The sequence below is a fragment of the Spinacia oleracea genome, chromosome 6 (assembly GCF_020520425.1).
Source record: "Spinacia oleracea cultivar Varoflay chromosome 6, BTI_SOV_V1, whole genome shotgun sequence".
Classification (NCBI taxonomy): Eukaryota; Viridiplantae; Streptophyta; class Magnoliopsida; order Caryophyllales; family Amaranthaceae; genus Spinacia; species Spinacia oleracea.
Genome location: NC_079492.1, coordinates 76,052,889 through 76,068,995, shown reverse-complemented (window position 1 = coordinate 76,068,995; position 16,107 = coordinate 76,052,889). Strand labels below are relative to the sequence as shown.

Genomic DNA, 16,107 nt, shown 5'->3' with positions numbered 1-16,107 from the left:
GGTCAACCTACCATTGAGTATTTGTTTTTTTGGGAAGGTGGCCAAGGCCTGGAATAATTTATGGAGTGATATTAATTTTAGAAAAAATCATATCTTTGGCTTCCCTCTGTGCTGACATATAACGAATACACTTGATCTTAAGTTGCATGCTGGAGTCCGAATTACGAGTACTTTGTTTTCACTTTCATTAATTGTTATTTTGATGTAGCGAATGTACAATTGTAAAGCTTGACAGGGTAACAGTTGTTAGTTTATGCAAGGTTTACCATCTAAAGTTGTAGAAATTTTTGTGTAATCCTTTATCCTAGGGTTTCCTATCCGATTCGAGTTAGATTTTTTGAGGTCATTCAATAGAACGTTGTTCCCACATTCTACATATACTATACATAGTGGTTGCTTCTAATTTCAGGCTTCAAATTCCACTTACCTCTTAGTCTCCAACTCTAAAACCCTCAATGAGCTCATCAATTTTTGCGATTCTCAGGTCTAAACAAAGAAATGAGATCCGATACTCAGATCCATCTCTCTCCCTCTCTTCTTATTTTACCCAAAGATGCGGCACAATTGAATTTGGATAGACGGGATGTTATTAATTTGAATTCGTCTTCTTTATGAAAGCTTAAATCAACAACTAATTGGTATAACTCCTTAATCTCTTCCTCTCTATTTATATTCTGATTTTTTTCCCTTCGAAATTTGATTTTTAAGGGTTGATTTAGCATTTTGGTTCAATTGGTTAATTTAGCATATCCATCCTAAGTAGTTTAGTAATGGTTGTCGTCCTGTCATTATTTAGAGGAGTACCTGTTTGAAGCTACTCCTATTATCAAAAGGTATTAATTTTGTTCTTGTTGTTTTTGTGTGGTTTGTAGTTTTCTTTGGGGATATTCGTCGAACACCTTATGGGCATTATTTTGTTTGCATATTGTATTGTATTGTATTGTGTTAGTTGTTGTATTTTGTATTTGTTTTGCGTAAAATTGAGTATTTTTTGTTCTATTAATGGGTTTTGAAGGTAAACGTGATCTGAGTAGTTGAAGTATGGGAGTCCAATTGAACAGTTGCCTGGTTGGCTTCAATCCGCCAAGGTTCTTCAGTATTTAATGATTGCAGATTGTGTCAAGTTAAAACGGTTGAATTTTGTGCAGCACCTTGTATCTCTTGAAGAAATCTTTATCTACAATTGTCCAAAGCTGCGGTCTCTACCTAAAGTGTTTTACACACTGCCTGACTTGCGCCTACTCCACGTAAGAAACTACGTCAACTTAACTTATGCACTCAAGGAATGGTTTTCCAACATTCAGGTACTTACTCTAGTGCACTAGCCTTAGTTTGACTGATCCTATAAATCTGTTTCAGAATGAATTTTGTTTCATGTGACTGCAAATCTGTGATCTCAACTCTTTCTCAAGCAGGAGAAGTTTGGTGCTCATCCTCCATCTCTTTCTTCAGTGGCTGGTTCTGCTAAAACAAACTCATCCTCACCTCATTTCAGTTCAAAATCTAAAGGTAACAGTCAATAAGTCTGGGAAGAATCCTTGTATTGAATGATTTGAGATTAGTAGAGAACCAATTGAATACTGGAGATATTTTGCCACTGAAATTGTTGTTCTGAATGTACCTGTCACTAGTAACTGCTACTAATACAGAGGATCCCCAAGCCCTTTGCATGATTGCTGGAGCAGTCGCTAATATTTGTGGCAATGGTAAAGCATGGATTTCATAAACATCTTAGTTCCGAAGTGTCTTAATTGAGATTTATTGTTTTATCTTCTTGTATGAAGGACATTGGGGTCTTAGATATTGGATCTCAAGCAGTTTCAACTTTAATTTCAGCTTTCCTGGGTCTGGTTGTTCATGTTTGCAGGCTGGATTTTGTGTATGTGTTTTGATTGTTGGTCTAAGCTGCACACATTTACTGAGTTCGAAGGAGCTTCATGGGTATTTCAGTCAGATGGAGGAGGTCCAAACACGTGATGTATGATGTTGTGGCTTGTGGATCAGAGCATGCAGTTTTTGTTTTATGTGTTTTCAGTTTCGAGGTGACAATTTGGTGTTTTTTTTAGCGATTTGTTTTACTCGGTTTCTATTTTGGCAGGATTATTGTAGATTGAGGTGCTGCTGTTGCATGAGGGGATGTTGTTAGTGAGGTCCTGCTATTGTTTGGAGCTTCTGCTTAGAGCTAGCTATTATTGCTTGGAGTTGTTGCTTTGAGCTGGCTACTGCTGTCTGATGTTTCTGTTTGCTTTTTCTTGGACCTGCTGCACGCTGGTTATTAGGAAATGTAGCCTTTTTTTTTTTTTGGAATTTGGTGGTCTTGAGACAAAAGTTGACCTCGGTTGACTTTTTTGTTTTGATTATTAAATTGCTTAGCCAAACAAAAAAAATTGGTGTTTGTGGATGTTTATGTAAACAACTATGAAATTATATCAATTGAAATTATTGTCTATCGTATATGTTAATTTCACATTCGTGGTTGTTATACATGTTAATATTATTTTTATATTTAAAAGAATAAAAATGTTATAATCATAGTAGTAGTAGTAATAATAATAATAGTAATAGTAACAGTAACAACAACAACAACAACAACAATAATAATAATAATAATAATAATAATAATAATAATAATAATAATAATAATAATAATAATAATAATAAATTTTAATAGAAAAATATTACCTATTAATTAACAAGGTGTTACATTAATTGGCAAAATTTGATACATAATGTAGAATAAAGTGTTACTATATGTCAAAAGATGATTGAAAAATGTTACCTAATAATCAACAAGGTGTTACATTAGTTCACAAAAGTTATACATAATGTCGGTAATGTGTTACTATATGATTGCAAAATGTTACTAAAGATAAGTAAGTGTTACCTAAGAAATAAAAAGTAACACTTTAAAAATGATACCATTGATATGAAAAAGTGTTACATAAGAGGGTTTATGGTAACACTTTTAAAAGTGTTACCATAAGTTACCCAAAGTGTTACATAAGACCTTAGGGAACATGGGCGGATGTATCACCCACTAAAGTGTTACCTATTGTCTATAGTAACACTATTACCACTTTATGTATCACTTTTTGGGTGTTACTTAAGGTTAATTATGTACTAGTGCAAAGGCGTACGAGCTACTCTTTCCTCGGTGAACCCATTGAATTCTTTCTTCTTCTTACGATAAGGGTGATATCGACTGAGGTGCTTCCTGAAATCTGGGTAAACATTTTTCTTGAAATTATGCAACCATGTGGGCTTCATGTCCTCTTCACACATAGGGCATGCTTGTTCTCCTTTGGTTTTGTATCCAGACAAGTTTCCATATGCCGGAAAATCATTTATGGTACAAAAAACCATAGCTCGCAATGTAAAGCTTGAATTGGTGTGTGCATCGAACATTGAAACACCTTCATTCCACAATAATGTCAAGTCATCTATGAGTGGAGCCAGGTACACATCTATGTCATTTCCAGGTTGCTTAGGCCCCGAGATGAGGAGTGATAACATGATATGCTTCCGCTTCATACACAACCATGGAGGAAGATTGTAAATTGCTAGAAGAACCGGCCATGTGCTATGTTGACTGCTTAGAGTTCCATATGGATTCACACCATCTGCACATAAAGCAAGCCTTAGATTTCTAACCTCCTTACCAAATTCAGGATATTTCTTATCAATATTTCTCCATTGAACAGAATCTGCAGGATGTCGAAGGAGTCCATCTTTCTTCCTCACTTCCGCATGCCACCTTAAGTTTTTTGCTTGTTTCTTCAATGAAAACATACGCTCAAACCTAGGTATGATTGGAAGATACCACAAAGACTTAGCAGGCGGGTCCCTCTTAGCTGAATTTGCCCCTTCACGTTTGTAACGAGATGCGCCGCATGTTGGACACTCATCCAAATGTTCATGCTCTTTTCTGTAAAGCATACAATCATTTGGGCAAGCATCTATCTTGTCGACCTCTAAGCCTAAGGGACACATCAATTTCCTGGCATAATAGGTAGAGGTGGGGATATAATTCCCTTCCGGCAAAAATTCACCTACCCACTCCAATAAGGTGTCAAAGTGTTCATCTCTCCAACCACCTTTACATTTGAGGTTGTAAAGCATTGACACACATTCCAACTTGCTGAATTTTGTACAACCGGGATACAAAGGAGTTTCAGCAGCCTTTGATACTTGTTCGAACATCTGAGGTCGTTCGTCCAAGTGATCTTTCAGCCCATCCATCATCTCATTTATTTCATCATCTTCTTCCTCATCATCATCTGTCTCATTATTCTCATAAATATCATCATCACTCTCATTACTCTGAACATCAAATTCATGGACACTAGAACTTGGACGATCAGGTATTGTTTCACCATGCCAAAACCAAACATGGTAATCTTGCTTAAACCCACGGCGAAATAAATGATCCTCAATTTCATCAATGTCACCTAACCGCTTGATATTGTTACAATCACGGCAGGGACAATAGATTTTTTCGGCTTTTGTACTCCGTTGGTGTGCTAAAGCACATCTAATGAACTCTGCGACCCCACTCAAGTATTCTGCCGTAGTATGGTCACCATACATCCAACGACGACTCATTACTAATAACAACAACAAAAGGTTCCACACATAAACACATATATTAAGAAGTCACAAAATCATTAAGAAGTTCCGCAAATCTTTGATTACATCATTTAAGTTTATCAATGCTTCACTGAAGTGATATTAGAAGTCCAAAAACAATCCTAATAAGTAAAACGGAATGGATACTTAAGCATAGAATACTAATGTACACGTTTTATTATTACACTTACTGTACTTATCCAAATTTTATTTATCGTAAAAATGATATGCACTTATTGTACTATTGATTTCAACTTTCAAAAGAGGAAAAGAGAAATTTTATGAAGATAATTAGATATATCAATACCTTATGCAATTGTTGAAATTCAAACAAGCACGATGATAGATTATGCTGGCAGTACAATCATCGCCCCTCTCTTCAACCATATGCGTATCTACCCATCTTCGCAATTAACTGCAAATTAAAGAAATAATTGAAAAACAGCCAAAAAAATCAAAAAAATCAAAATAAAATTAAAAGTTGAACAAACGAAAATCAAAAACGAAAATTGAAAATGAAAATTGAAAATGAAAATCAAAACGAAAATCAAAAACGAAAATCAAAAAAAAAAATCAAAACGAAAATCAAAAACGAAAATTGAACCCTAATCTAAAAACGAAAATCAAAAACGAAAATAAAAATTGAACAAACCATAATTACTTGTTGTGGCAAGGAGAGTAACGCCGAGCAACCACCGGAACCAGGACGCGACGGGGGGACGCGGAACCCCCGGCCGACCAAGAATATAGACCTTTCAGGGACTGAGTAGGCCGCGCGAGAACAGAACGGGATGGGGGAGATGAGGCGAGAACACAGACACACCGGCGAAGACAACGACGGAGGGCTGAGCAACGCCTGAGTTCGACGGCGACGCAGGGCTGAGTTCGACGGCTGAGTTCGAAGGCCAGATGCTTGGATATTTGTTTAAGGGAAAAAGCTTGGAGAGAAGGTACGTACGTTGAGCACGGTTTCAAAATATTGTTTAAGGGAAAAAGCTATTGACGTACGTTATTGCAGCAAAAATTTTTGAAACGCGGACTTGTTGCAGGGGGCAATAGCATGTACGCGGCGATAACGTCGGGTTGTTGCTGCGAGCTTTTATTTTGTACGCTTCAACAAACACATTTGCTGCGAACAATTAAAATGTACGCTGCGATAACCCTTTAAAGGGTTTGACCCGCGTTGACCGACTGGTTGTTGAAGCGTATTTATACATGTACGCTGCAACAAGGGGGCTGCAACAGGGGTTTTTTCCACTAGTGTGCTTAGACGGACCATTGTCTCATGATCGTCTTCTTTTGTGGTTTTGAGCTAGTCTTTACGGCTCGATTTGTTTTTGCCACTACTTGGGTCCTTGATTAGGGGACTATGTATAAGTATCAACGGCGACCTTTGTCTTGAGGTCGTAATCCGGTTTTATTTTTTATTATTTTTTGAGACATCCAAACATGGGACTTCGTACAGCGTAGTCTGGGAATATCGTTTTAACTGTGTATAATATATATTTTTCTTCGAGCCCCCAAGCACTCGTGCTTGACGGTCATTTCTTGTCAAAGAGGTTCCTTGGGGATACGCATTCTGTAATGTCCTTGATCGTGTTTGGGATTGTGCTCGTAAGTGCGAGCGATCTTTGTAGTGGTGTGCTACTCTTTAACAAAGCCGTGAGGTACGACTTTCAGTAAAAAAATCGGCAATTTTCAAGTCGAATGAACATGGCAGGGCCCTATAGAAGTCAGAGCTGTTTTTTTTTGGGTCTAGGATCATTTTCGGCGCCCATGCCTGGGCGTTAAAGATTTCTGCGCCCAGCGCTGGGCGCTGAAAATAATTTCTGGCGAGGTTTCTTGATGACACAGTTGGCCTCTTGTTCGTTCGTTTTCTTCTTTTTTTTTTCTTTTGAACGCGTTCGTAAATGTTCGATACTTAGAAAAGATGATATGTATGTGCGAACAAGCGTTCATAGAATGGCCGTTGTGTGCGGTCCATTAATCAATTTGTTTGAATCATTTTTTTTGAGCAATGACTGATTTTGAATAGTTTGCTTAGAAGCTTGATAGGGTTCAGGCCCAATCACGAGGTGGGCTCAAACATCGTGCCCTTTCGTTTGTTTCAAACATTTGCTTCGAGATTTTTTTTATTTTGCTATGGTTGTTTCGTATCTTGGAGCCCCCCAGTATACATGTTGGGATGCTTCCTTTTGGCGTACGATTTTGTAGGTTCTTTCGAGAAAGATGCCTTGCGGTTCCGCTCGTGTAGGTGCGAGCTATCCCTTCCGTCGTAGGCAATGTTTTGCTACCTTTAATCCTTAATGTAGAAGTCGTGCGGCTTGCATTTTGAATTTGGGCGATAAGTAGTTTTTTGCCTCTTTTACACATGCTCTTGGTCGTGCCTACATTAGTCCAATATGCCTTACTCTTTTTTAGACTTGTACCGTGGGACGGTTGAACTTATGGTGCAACGTAGGCTTGTGTGGCCTAACGGCGTGTCTTAGAACATTCCTCCAGGCGTTGGGATATCATTTTTATTTTTGCATTGGAGTACTTCGTCATGCCTCGTTCAGGTGTTTGAACAAGTGTAGCACCTTCTGCGTGGGTTTGCACGGCTTATTACTTCATTCGATGCAAGGATTCATAGGTGTTTCTTTCTTATTTTTATATCTGGGCAAAACTTGGCTAGCAGAAAGATTCAGCGCCCAGACTGGGGCGTTAAAGATATCGGCGCCCAGCTCTGGGCGTTCGAAAATGATTTCTGGGTATATTTTGACAGTTCTTATCCTTGATTTTTTTTTTTCGCTTTTGCTTTGGAACGAGGTAGACTGTGTAACGAGCGCTTGTAGGGCGAGCGTTATGTGCAGTAGTTTGATCAGAGTTTTGGTGACTCGCGATTTTCAGTTACCCTTGTTAGTGGGGTGAGTTTATATATTCTAAGTAGCGCTTAGAATTTGGGAGGGGTTGTAGCCATTCTAAGGTTCGTTTTACATGATTAAAGCTTAGGATTGTGCCCCTATGACGTATGTATAGCCTTAGCATCAAGAATTTGCGATAAAATCGTCATTTCGAGCATTTTTAGAGTGTTTTTCTCAAGCCCCCAATTGTAGCTACGGGATTGGCTTGGTGCTATAATGCTTGGCATATGTTTTTATGCATTCATGGTGACATGGATCATGAATAGTTTGAACCAGACTCGTTTAGTGCGAGGTACGTTCGAGTAGTGATTTTTCTACTTCTCTTGTAAATGTCGTATTGTGCGACATTGCCATGGTCAAGGTAGTCACATGTTTTGAATATGCCTTGGCCAAAAGCTAGGTGCCTTTCTTTACCCATAATCATATTTAGAAATCTTTTTGACTCACTTGCAACATCGAGATAAACGCATACTTAGCCTGAACCAACGACACTTTATTATGTTCGAAGAAGTCTTTGAAAATTATTTGAAAATTATTTAAAATCCGAGTCCTACTGTGCACAGTCCGAGGTGTCCTAAGTAAGTTAACTTATAGAAGGGTTTGTACAGGATTACATGAATGAATCAAAATACTGTTACGATTTTTGGAATGCTGTCTAAGGATTTGCTGGAAGCCAGGGTGCAGGCGTCAAGATATACTTGTGCCCGTTTGGCATATGCTTTAGGCTTTTAAGGCCATGTTTTCCAGAATTGCGGGAATATAAACCGTTTTCAAATTGACTTAGATTTACTTGGTGTATGTCTGCACAAAAGGTCAAGGTATACTTAGTTCTTTCCCTAGCTCTTTCATTTCAATTTTTAGCCCCCAGTTGCTGTTATGTCTTCCCATTAATGATGCTTTTTAGATTTCGATTTTAGATGCCCGTGTCATATGTCTGAGTAGGGTGAGCCTTGGTTAAGTGCCAAGTCCTATTGACAAGGTCTGATTTTTTCAAAGGAGATTAGCAAGCATTCAAATTACCATGAACGGGTGCCCTGAATTCGAAGGAACGATGGGGCGATGTCGTAGAACAATCTTTTTCATTGCAAGCTTTACTGCCTTTACTACTTATTGGCGATTATGACTGTGTCTAGTGGTGAAAGAAGGTCTTTAAGCGAACGACTATGTCTAGTGGTGAAAGAAGGTTTTTAAGTGAGTTAGTTCGCTTTAGGGAGGGTCAAGTCGAGTATTTTAGAGGTCATGGACGCTTGCGCTAGCCCCCATTCAATTGAGGCAAAGCGGTCTTTTGAGTCTTGGCTAAGTGCCTAGGAGTGTGAGTGCTCCTTCTGGAAATGGTACGTGCCCTTATTATTTTTCGATGTGTGCTCATTAATTTTGGCATCATGGTGACCTGGATTCTTCCTTTGACTTAAATTTTTTCTTTCGACTTGGGTTGCAAGTAATTAAATTTCAATAAGGGACTTCTATTTTTATTCTTGTTTTTCTATAGGCTTTAATATTTTTGCAAATTGGTTGGACCGAATCATGGATTGCCTACGTATCCGCCTTAAATAGATTTAATTTGGAATCAGGTCTTGCGTAGTTCTTAGCCTAGAAAATGGTTTCTTAAAATGCCGAATTCGATAAGTATGTTCTGAGGTGGAAACATATTATTTGAAACGGTAGAATAAGTGAAGTTTATTGTTATTTTAATCTGCTGCCTTGCCGTAAGCCAAAAATTTGTTTTATGTTTTTTTTTGAGTACATGTATTTTTTGGTGGTATGTATTTTTTGGTGGTACGTATATCTGAATACGTGCTGTACCCCTCCAAGTATTTGTTATTTTTCCGTGTATGTGCGGATAAAATGACGAGCACTTCTGGACAAAATTTGGCGAGCAGAGAGAATCGGCGCCCAGGCTGGGGCGTTAAAGATTTCGGCGCCTAGCTGTGGGCGCTGAAAATTATTTCTGGGCGGATCTTTTTTGGTGTGCTAAATGCTTATTTTTCTTTTTAGACTAATTTTAGGGGCGCTTTGCAAAGTTCCTTTTTTATTATTCACATTTTTTATATATTTTTTTATGTTAAGCATAGAATGTACTTTTCATTTGTTTTTTTTTATTCGTGACTCAAGACGGTTTGAAAGATGGGTTGAATGAGATAGGATAATTTGTATAGGTATTGGTCAGCCACGAGGATTACATCAACCAAGGCCAATGAATAGCATGGGGACGGCTCAAGGGTATATCAACAGGATGTATCCAAACAAGTTATATGGTCATTATGCTAATGGTGGTGCAAGAGCAGGTTCGGGATTTGGAAATAATGGGTATGACGCACGTGTCAATGGCCGTACGTGGGTTGCAGTTGATAACAAGTTCAGAAACAAGAGTTGAAGTAATGGTTTCTTGGGTTATGGCAATGAAAACATGGATGGGTTAAATGAGCTGAAAAGGGACCCCAGAGCGAAGGCGTCTAAGAGCATAAGGATTGGAAAGGGGTAGACATCGTAGAATTTTATGATTTATATTGGTTGACTCAATTCTTTTCCTTCGTTTACTTGGGTAAATTTCGCACTTTGGGAGGTACGGGCTAAGTATTTCATGGTTCGCTCTTTTCGCTCTCCCTCTTCTCTTTCTTTTTAAGTATTTCATGGCTTGCTCTTTTCTCTTTCTATTTTTCTTCTTTTTGCGTGGGATTTCTCCCCAACATAAATACTTCAAATTTTTTTTTACTTGGGCTAAAAGGTAGATGGTTGTGGTCTTTGAGTCACGAAGAGAGACTGAGTGAGTCTCGTTTGGTAGGCCTATAGTGGACCTTTAACTTTAGTAGGCCTAGGGTGGACCTTTAATCTTAGTAGGCCTAGGGTGGACCTTTAAATTGTCTTACTTTGCAAGCGTATTTAGTCGTTTTTTAAAATGTGCAAATAGCGTAGATTCAAAATGTTGCTTTTACCTTATTGAAATTTAACGAAAGAATTACATCGAAAATAATTTTTTTTGTTTCTTTTCAGACTCCAGTTTATGGGATTTAATTGGAAGTTGTGATTTAGACTCGAACTTTCATTAATTTTTCTGATTATAACCCGTGTAAGAATATAAGGAGGTGGCCTAGACTCAAAATAATGACATGGCGTAATCCTATAATACTTGACCAAGCGAATCTCAGACTTAGGCTAATTGAACCATAACTTTCGTTGGTTGACACTTTAGATTTTAACCCTTGGGTGTTCATTTGTCATGTGCCGTTTTGCTTAATGTTGGCAAGGTAGTTAATTGGGGAGATCGAATTTCCATTTTTACAAGGTTAGAATCATTAGTGCGGCTTCTCTCTTAGTGTGTATTGCTTTACCCCAATGGTAGCCTTATGGTATGCCGATTTGGGTATTTTCATGGTTCGTCATGTTGCATTCATGGAAAATCTTTTAGTCCGTACTTAGGAGTATTTAAAGGAGCGAGTGGCTCGAGAGGACTATGATAGTCGTGACCCAATGTGATCTTGAGCCTTGAGGCCATTAATTTTTGCTAATGGTATTGACACCTTAGGTTCACTTTGGGGGTTGTGCGACTATGGGGGAATGATTTCCAGAATGTGACTGTTTCCATTTTGCAAATACTATAATACATTACTTTTATTGGTGAGAGAGAGTATTGAGACCGTAGATTCTTAGCAAGGGATGACAATTACATATGGGTGTTTATTGATTTAAATGTTAGGAAGGGAGACTCAATATGATTTAACCTTTTTACTTGCAGTACGACACCAAGCATTACGACCGATTCTATGGATAAGACAACTAAGACTTAGGATTTAGATTGTACTTTGGCATAGCCTAGTCTAGACTCGGATTTATTATTTTTTTTATTTGAACATTATTTTTTTTTTCTTGGAGACTTTATTCGAACATCATTTTTTGAATTCTTTGCCCATGTGACATTCAAAGTGTTTTTTTTTTAAATTAGCATGCTCGGTTTTGGTGCCGAACATCGTCGTCGTAGGAGGCCTAACAACGACACAAAGAGTTTTTTATTTTTTTATAAGTCGCTTTTAGAATCGAGTGCTTTTTCATACGCCCTCGTAGCAAAAATTTTTCGAAAAGTTTTTTTTTGCTACGTATATTTTTTTATGCGCGGGCACCGAGGCTGCTGTGCCTGACCAGAAGGTCAAACAATAACTTCAGTGCCCAGCGTCGGGCGTGAGAGATTCTGGCGCCCAGCCAAGGGCGTTGAAAATGCGTCCCTGGCAGGTTCTCGTTTTCTGTTTGCGTCTACTTTTGTTTATGCGACTTCGATTTTGCGTGGTTGCCTAATAACGTCCTTTACGCGTTGTGCAGCGTTTATGGGATTCGTTACAGGCCATCCCGAGCGTCGCTTATTTTTGTGGCGATCGTTCGGGTTTGCGGAACACGTATTTCGGTATAACTCTTTGGCAAATTATCCTATGAATGTTTGGGCAATTTTTAAGGTCGTTGGTTTTTCTAGGATAGTTTGTCACACACAATCATATATTTCGCTACACATAACTAACATTCCATCATGAGGCAATAATAACATGTCATGTAGCTTATGATAGGCTTCTATGGGTAGTTATTTGCGCCTGGCTTGGTACCGCTTCTATCGCAGATCCAACACATGCCCCGGTCGAGGTAGTGTCTTCAACAGACGAATTTCGCCCAAGAGGCCAACCCGCAAGTGCAAGCCAAGGGGGCATGCAGGCGAGAGGGACCTAATGAGCGATCGATTGGGTTCGGGATAGGTGTACTACCTGCACAAGTACCGAGTGGGCAACATGCGCGGCGTGTGCACCCCCCTATTGGCGAAAAAAGGTATCCTTAGTCCCAACTCCCGAGGAAGCCGAGATTCGTTATGCGGTTCTACCCGTTCACATTAATATGCTGATTTTCAGGTCGTCCCAACTTGATGGGGAAATAAACGCGGGGTAGGATTGTTTCACCCTTCGGCTATTTTGATTACCTACGAGCACGAGTATTTCCTTCACTATCCCCAGTGGAGTCGCCACTGTGAGGGGGTCGAAAAAGCACAAGGCTAATACATGACCTCGTCCCTCGTGGGTGTGACGATTCTTTTTATTCAATCAAGTGTAATTGGATTTCCTGTGAGTTTACACCCAATTGACTAGTAATATAGGAGTCGCCATTCAGTTTTTAACGACAATGAGAAAAACTGACAAAACCCGGTTATCGTGACATAAAGGGAGTGCAATTATGTTTGACCACGACGGCCGTAGGTTCCCTTGTGATCCCTGGTGGTGGGGGTCGCTCAACGTACACCCGCAGGGTAGAGATTGAGGGTTCGGGGGACTGTAAATACCGAGAGGAGTACTCGCTCTTCGATAACTCCAGAGGCAGGATATCCTTACTAGCTCAGCATAAATAATTGAAGGGACATGCGTTAACTATTAAACTAATCTGAGTTGATTTTAACAATATGCAACATATAGTACTAGATCGAGCGCGATTATCTGATTTAGATTGTTTTAAGGGACCTAGCATGATGATCCAATTTCCCAAAAATATCATATTTATTAGGCGTGATCGAACAATCAGATTTTAGTTAGTTTAACAGTTCATAAAAGGGCGAGGAAAGCAATTAAACCATGGAAAAGGGACACATTACGACGCACCCTTGAGAGGTGTGTCACGGTTCTCAGAAAACTAACCACTTTGACTTTGCTATTTCTCCTTTTATTTAACGAATCTCAAATTATGGGACAGGATACGTTCTGTTCGATTTATGGATCGATTGCGACAGAACGCGTGATCAGTTTTGCAGCGTGAGGCTTAGGCTTAGGGGTTTAGAGTCAATACTCAGAATAATAATTGTGTGTTGTTGTTTTCACGTCGGCTTTAGGGGTCTATTTATAGGAGGGAGTGGAGTAGAAAGATAGATTTTCAGGAATTTGAATACGAAACGGATTAGGAAAAGAATCTGTCCCAGGTATTTTCGGCGCCCAGGGCTGGGCGTCAAAGATTTCGGCGCCCAGCTCTGGGCGTTGAAAATAGGATCCAGGCAATTTCAGCGCCCAGGGCTGGGCGTTGAAATTGCTGTTTGGGCCGTTTCTTTGTCAGATTCGGATTCTTAGAATTCGGAGTGTATGAGACTTTATCCGAGTTATTTGGTGCGTATCAATTTACGACGGAATGCGTCTGGGCCCTTTACGAACTCTAGGTTCGTTATGAGTTTAATTAATACGTTAACTCTTTTATCGAACTGCGATAGGAATAGAATTCCTTTTACAATTTCTATCTCTTTTAGGATTTATGTTGGAGTGCAACACCTAATTCTGACAGGTTTCTATCTTTTATGACTTGCCACTTTTAACAACTACCCATTACGGCAGTTACTATTTTTAGCAGGTTTCCATAAATTGCAGGTTTCTATAAATAGCAGGTTTCGGGTGAAATGAAAAGGGGAATTGAGATTCGTTATTTTATAGGAGATGCGTTGTCAAGTGGAGATTTACGTTCTCATCATCGAACCTTCCCTTTCGGGAATGGGGACAAAAGTAGGTGTCTACACTTGGCACCCCCTGTTTCCATTTCCTTCGTTCTATTATTTCCCGAAGTCTGAGGCCACAGCTCTGGACGAAGCCCCTTACTTTTAAAGTATTCTCGCACTCCCTTGGTATCCTTTGTCTTGCCCGGAATATTCATAAGTGTCCCAAGAATTGCTTCACAAACATTTTTCTCGATATGCATGACGTCAAGACAATGCCTAACCGGTAGATCTTTCCAATATGGAAGTTTCCAGAACACAGACTCTTTTTTCCATAATCCAGTTGTACCCTTGTCTTTCACTGACTTGCCGAAGACCGTTTCAACACCCTTGACCCGCTCATAAACTTCCTTACCATTCAACGCTCTAAGGGCGACATCCATCTCAACATTTCCATCGAATGTTGTCTTCATCTTACGATAGGGATGATCACGTCTAAGAAGCCTTCGCATTCGCAAGAACACATATTTGTGACATTCAGAAATATATTTGGATTGTGTATCCTCTTCACAAGTCGGGCATGCTTTCATTCCTTTGTTCTTGTAGCCGGATAAGTTACCATAAGCAGGGAAGTCATTGATGGTGCAGAAAAGCATTGCACGCAATCTAAACGTCTCATTTGCATGTGCATCAAATACGGAAACCCCTTCATCCCACATCTTTCTCAAATCATCAACGAGAGGTTCAAGGTATACATCTATGTCGTTTCCCGGTTGTTTAGGCCCCGATATAAGAAGCGACAACATGATGTACTTGCGTTTCATACACAACCAAGGAGGTAAGTTATATATGACTAAAAGTATTGGCCATGTACTATGTTGGGAGCAAAGAGTGCAAAATGGATTCATCCCATCCGTACATAACCCAAGCCTCAAATTCCGAGGTTCCTTACCAAAAGTGTCATGAAGCTTGTCAATAGTCTTCCACTGGGGAGAATCAGCAGGATGCCTAAGCAAACCATCTCTCTTCCTTCGATCAGGATTTGCATGCCACCTCAAATTCCTTGCATCTTTTTTTATCGAAAACAAGCGCTTGAATCTCGGTATTATGGGAAGATACCACAACACCTTAGCTGGGTACACATTCTTACCCTCGCTTACCCCTTTGCGTTTGTAACGCGACACTCCGCACCGTGGACACTTATCCAAATTCTCATACTGCTTAGGATATAGAAGACAATCATTTGGACAAGCATGTATCTTCTTGTACTCTAAACCAAAGGGACACATGAGCTTCTTGGCATAATAGTTCGACCTGGGAAGTTCATTGCAAGCCGGTAACATATCACTTAGCGCCACCAACAACTCAGTGAAACTAATGTCAGTCAAGCCTCCGCTTGTCTTGATATTGTAGAGTGTGCAAACAGCGGAAAGCTTGCTATACTTTGTACGACCAGGATACAATGGCGTTTCGGCCGCCTTAGACAAGCACTCAAAAACACGATCGCGAACTTCATCCTCGACCTCGTGCAACATGTCCTCGACATGAACATTATCATCATCAATATTATTTTCAACGTCATCGTCATCCTCAAAACAATCGGCTTGCCCTTCCGTATAGATAGTTTCTTCTTGTTCATGCACAACATTCTTACTAGAATTACCTACGTACACTCCACTCTCACCATGATAAACCCGTACATGGTAATTTGGTCTAAACCCACGCATAAATACATGATCTCTAATCACCAAAACATTATTGACCGTGTTCACATTCTCACAATCGGCACAAGGACAATAAAACTCTTTGACCCCCGTACTAGCTTGATGTTGTAAAGCACTCATACAGAACTCCGAAACCCCATGCATGAAATCCTTTGTGTCACGTCTACCATACATCCAACTACGATCCATCTCCGGGAACTTCTAAACAAACCAAAACCCCCGTTTAATTGGCATAGAAAAGCAAAAACTCTACCACTTTAGCATATGCATACAGAAGTTGATTTATCGAATGAATGCATGCTTCCAAAGGTCCTTATCACTCCAACCTAACCCATCCTTGAACGTCTAACCCCACTAGTGAATGCATGTCAACTATTCAATTCTAAGGAAAATCCGGCAGCATTTCCCTACTGTTCACCAA

The 16,107-nt window shown here is 39.6% G+C and overlaps 1 protein-coding gene across 1 annotated transcript; it reads right to left on the bottom strand.

Annotated features, from left to right (window-relative positions):
• Positions 1-5,021: 5,021 nt before the first annotated feature.
• Positions 5,022-15,875, bottom strand: LOC110777488 (uncharacterized). The gene is made up of 2 exons (XM_021982094.2): positions 14,126-15,875; positions 5,022-5,041 (listed from the first exon to the last, which is right to left on the bottom strand). The coding sequence occupies exons 1-2, from the start codon at positions 15,873-15,875 to the stop codon at positions 5,022-5,024; spliced, it is 1,770 nt and encodes a 589-aa protein (XP_021837786.2).
• Positions 15,876-16,107: the final 232 nt, after the last annotated feature.

Coding starts and splice junctions, on each gene's coding strand:
- LOC110777488 (XM_021982094.2), bottom strand. CDS start 15,875: ATGGATCGTAGTTGGATGTATGGTAGACGTGACACAAAGGATTTCATG. Junction 5,042..14,125: donor AGTGCGAGAATACTTTAAAA/GTAAGGGGCTTC, acceptor TTTAATTTGCAG/TTAATTGCGAAGATGGGTAG.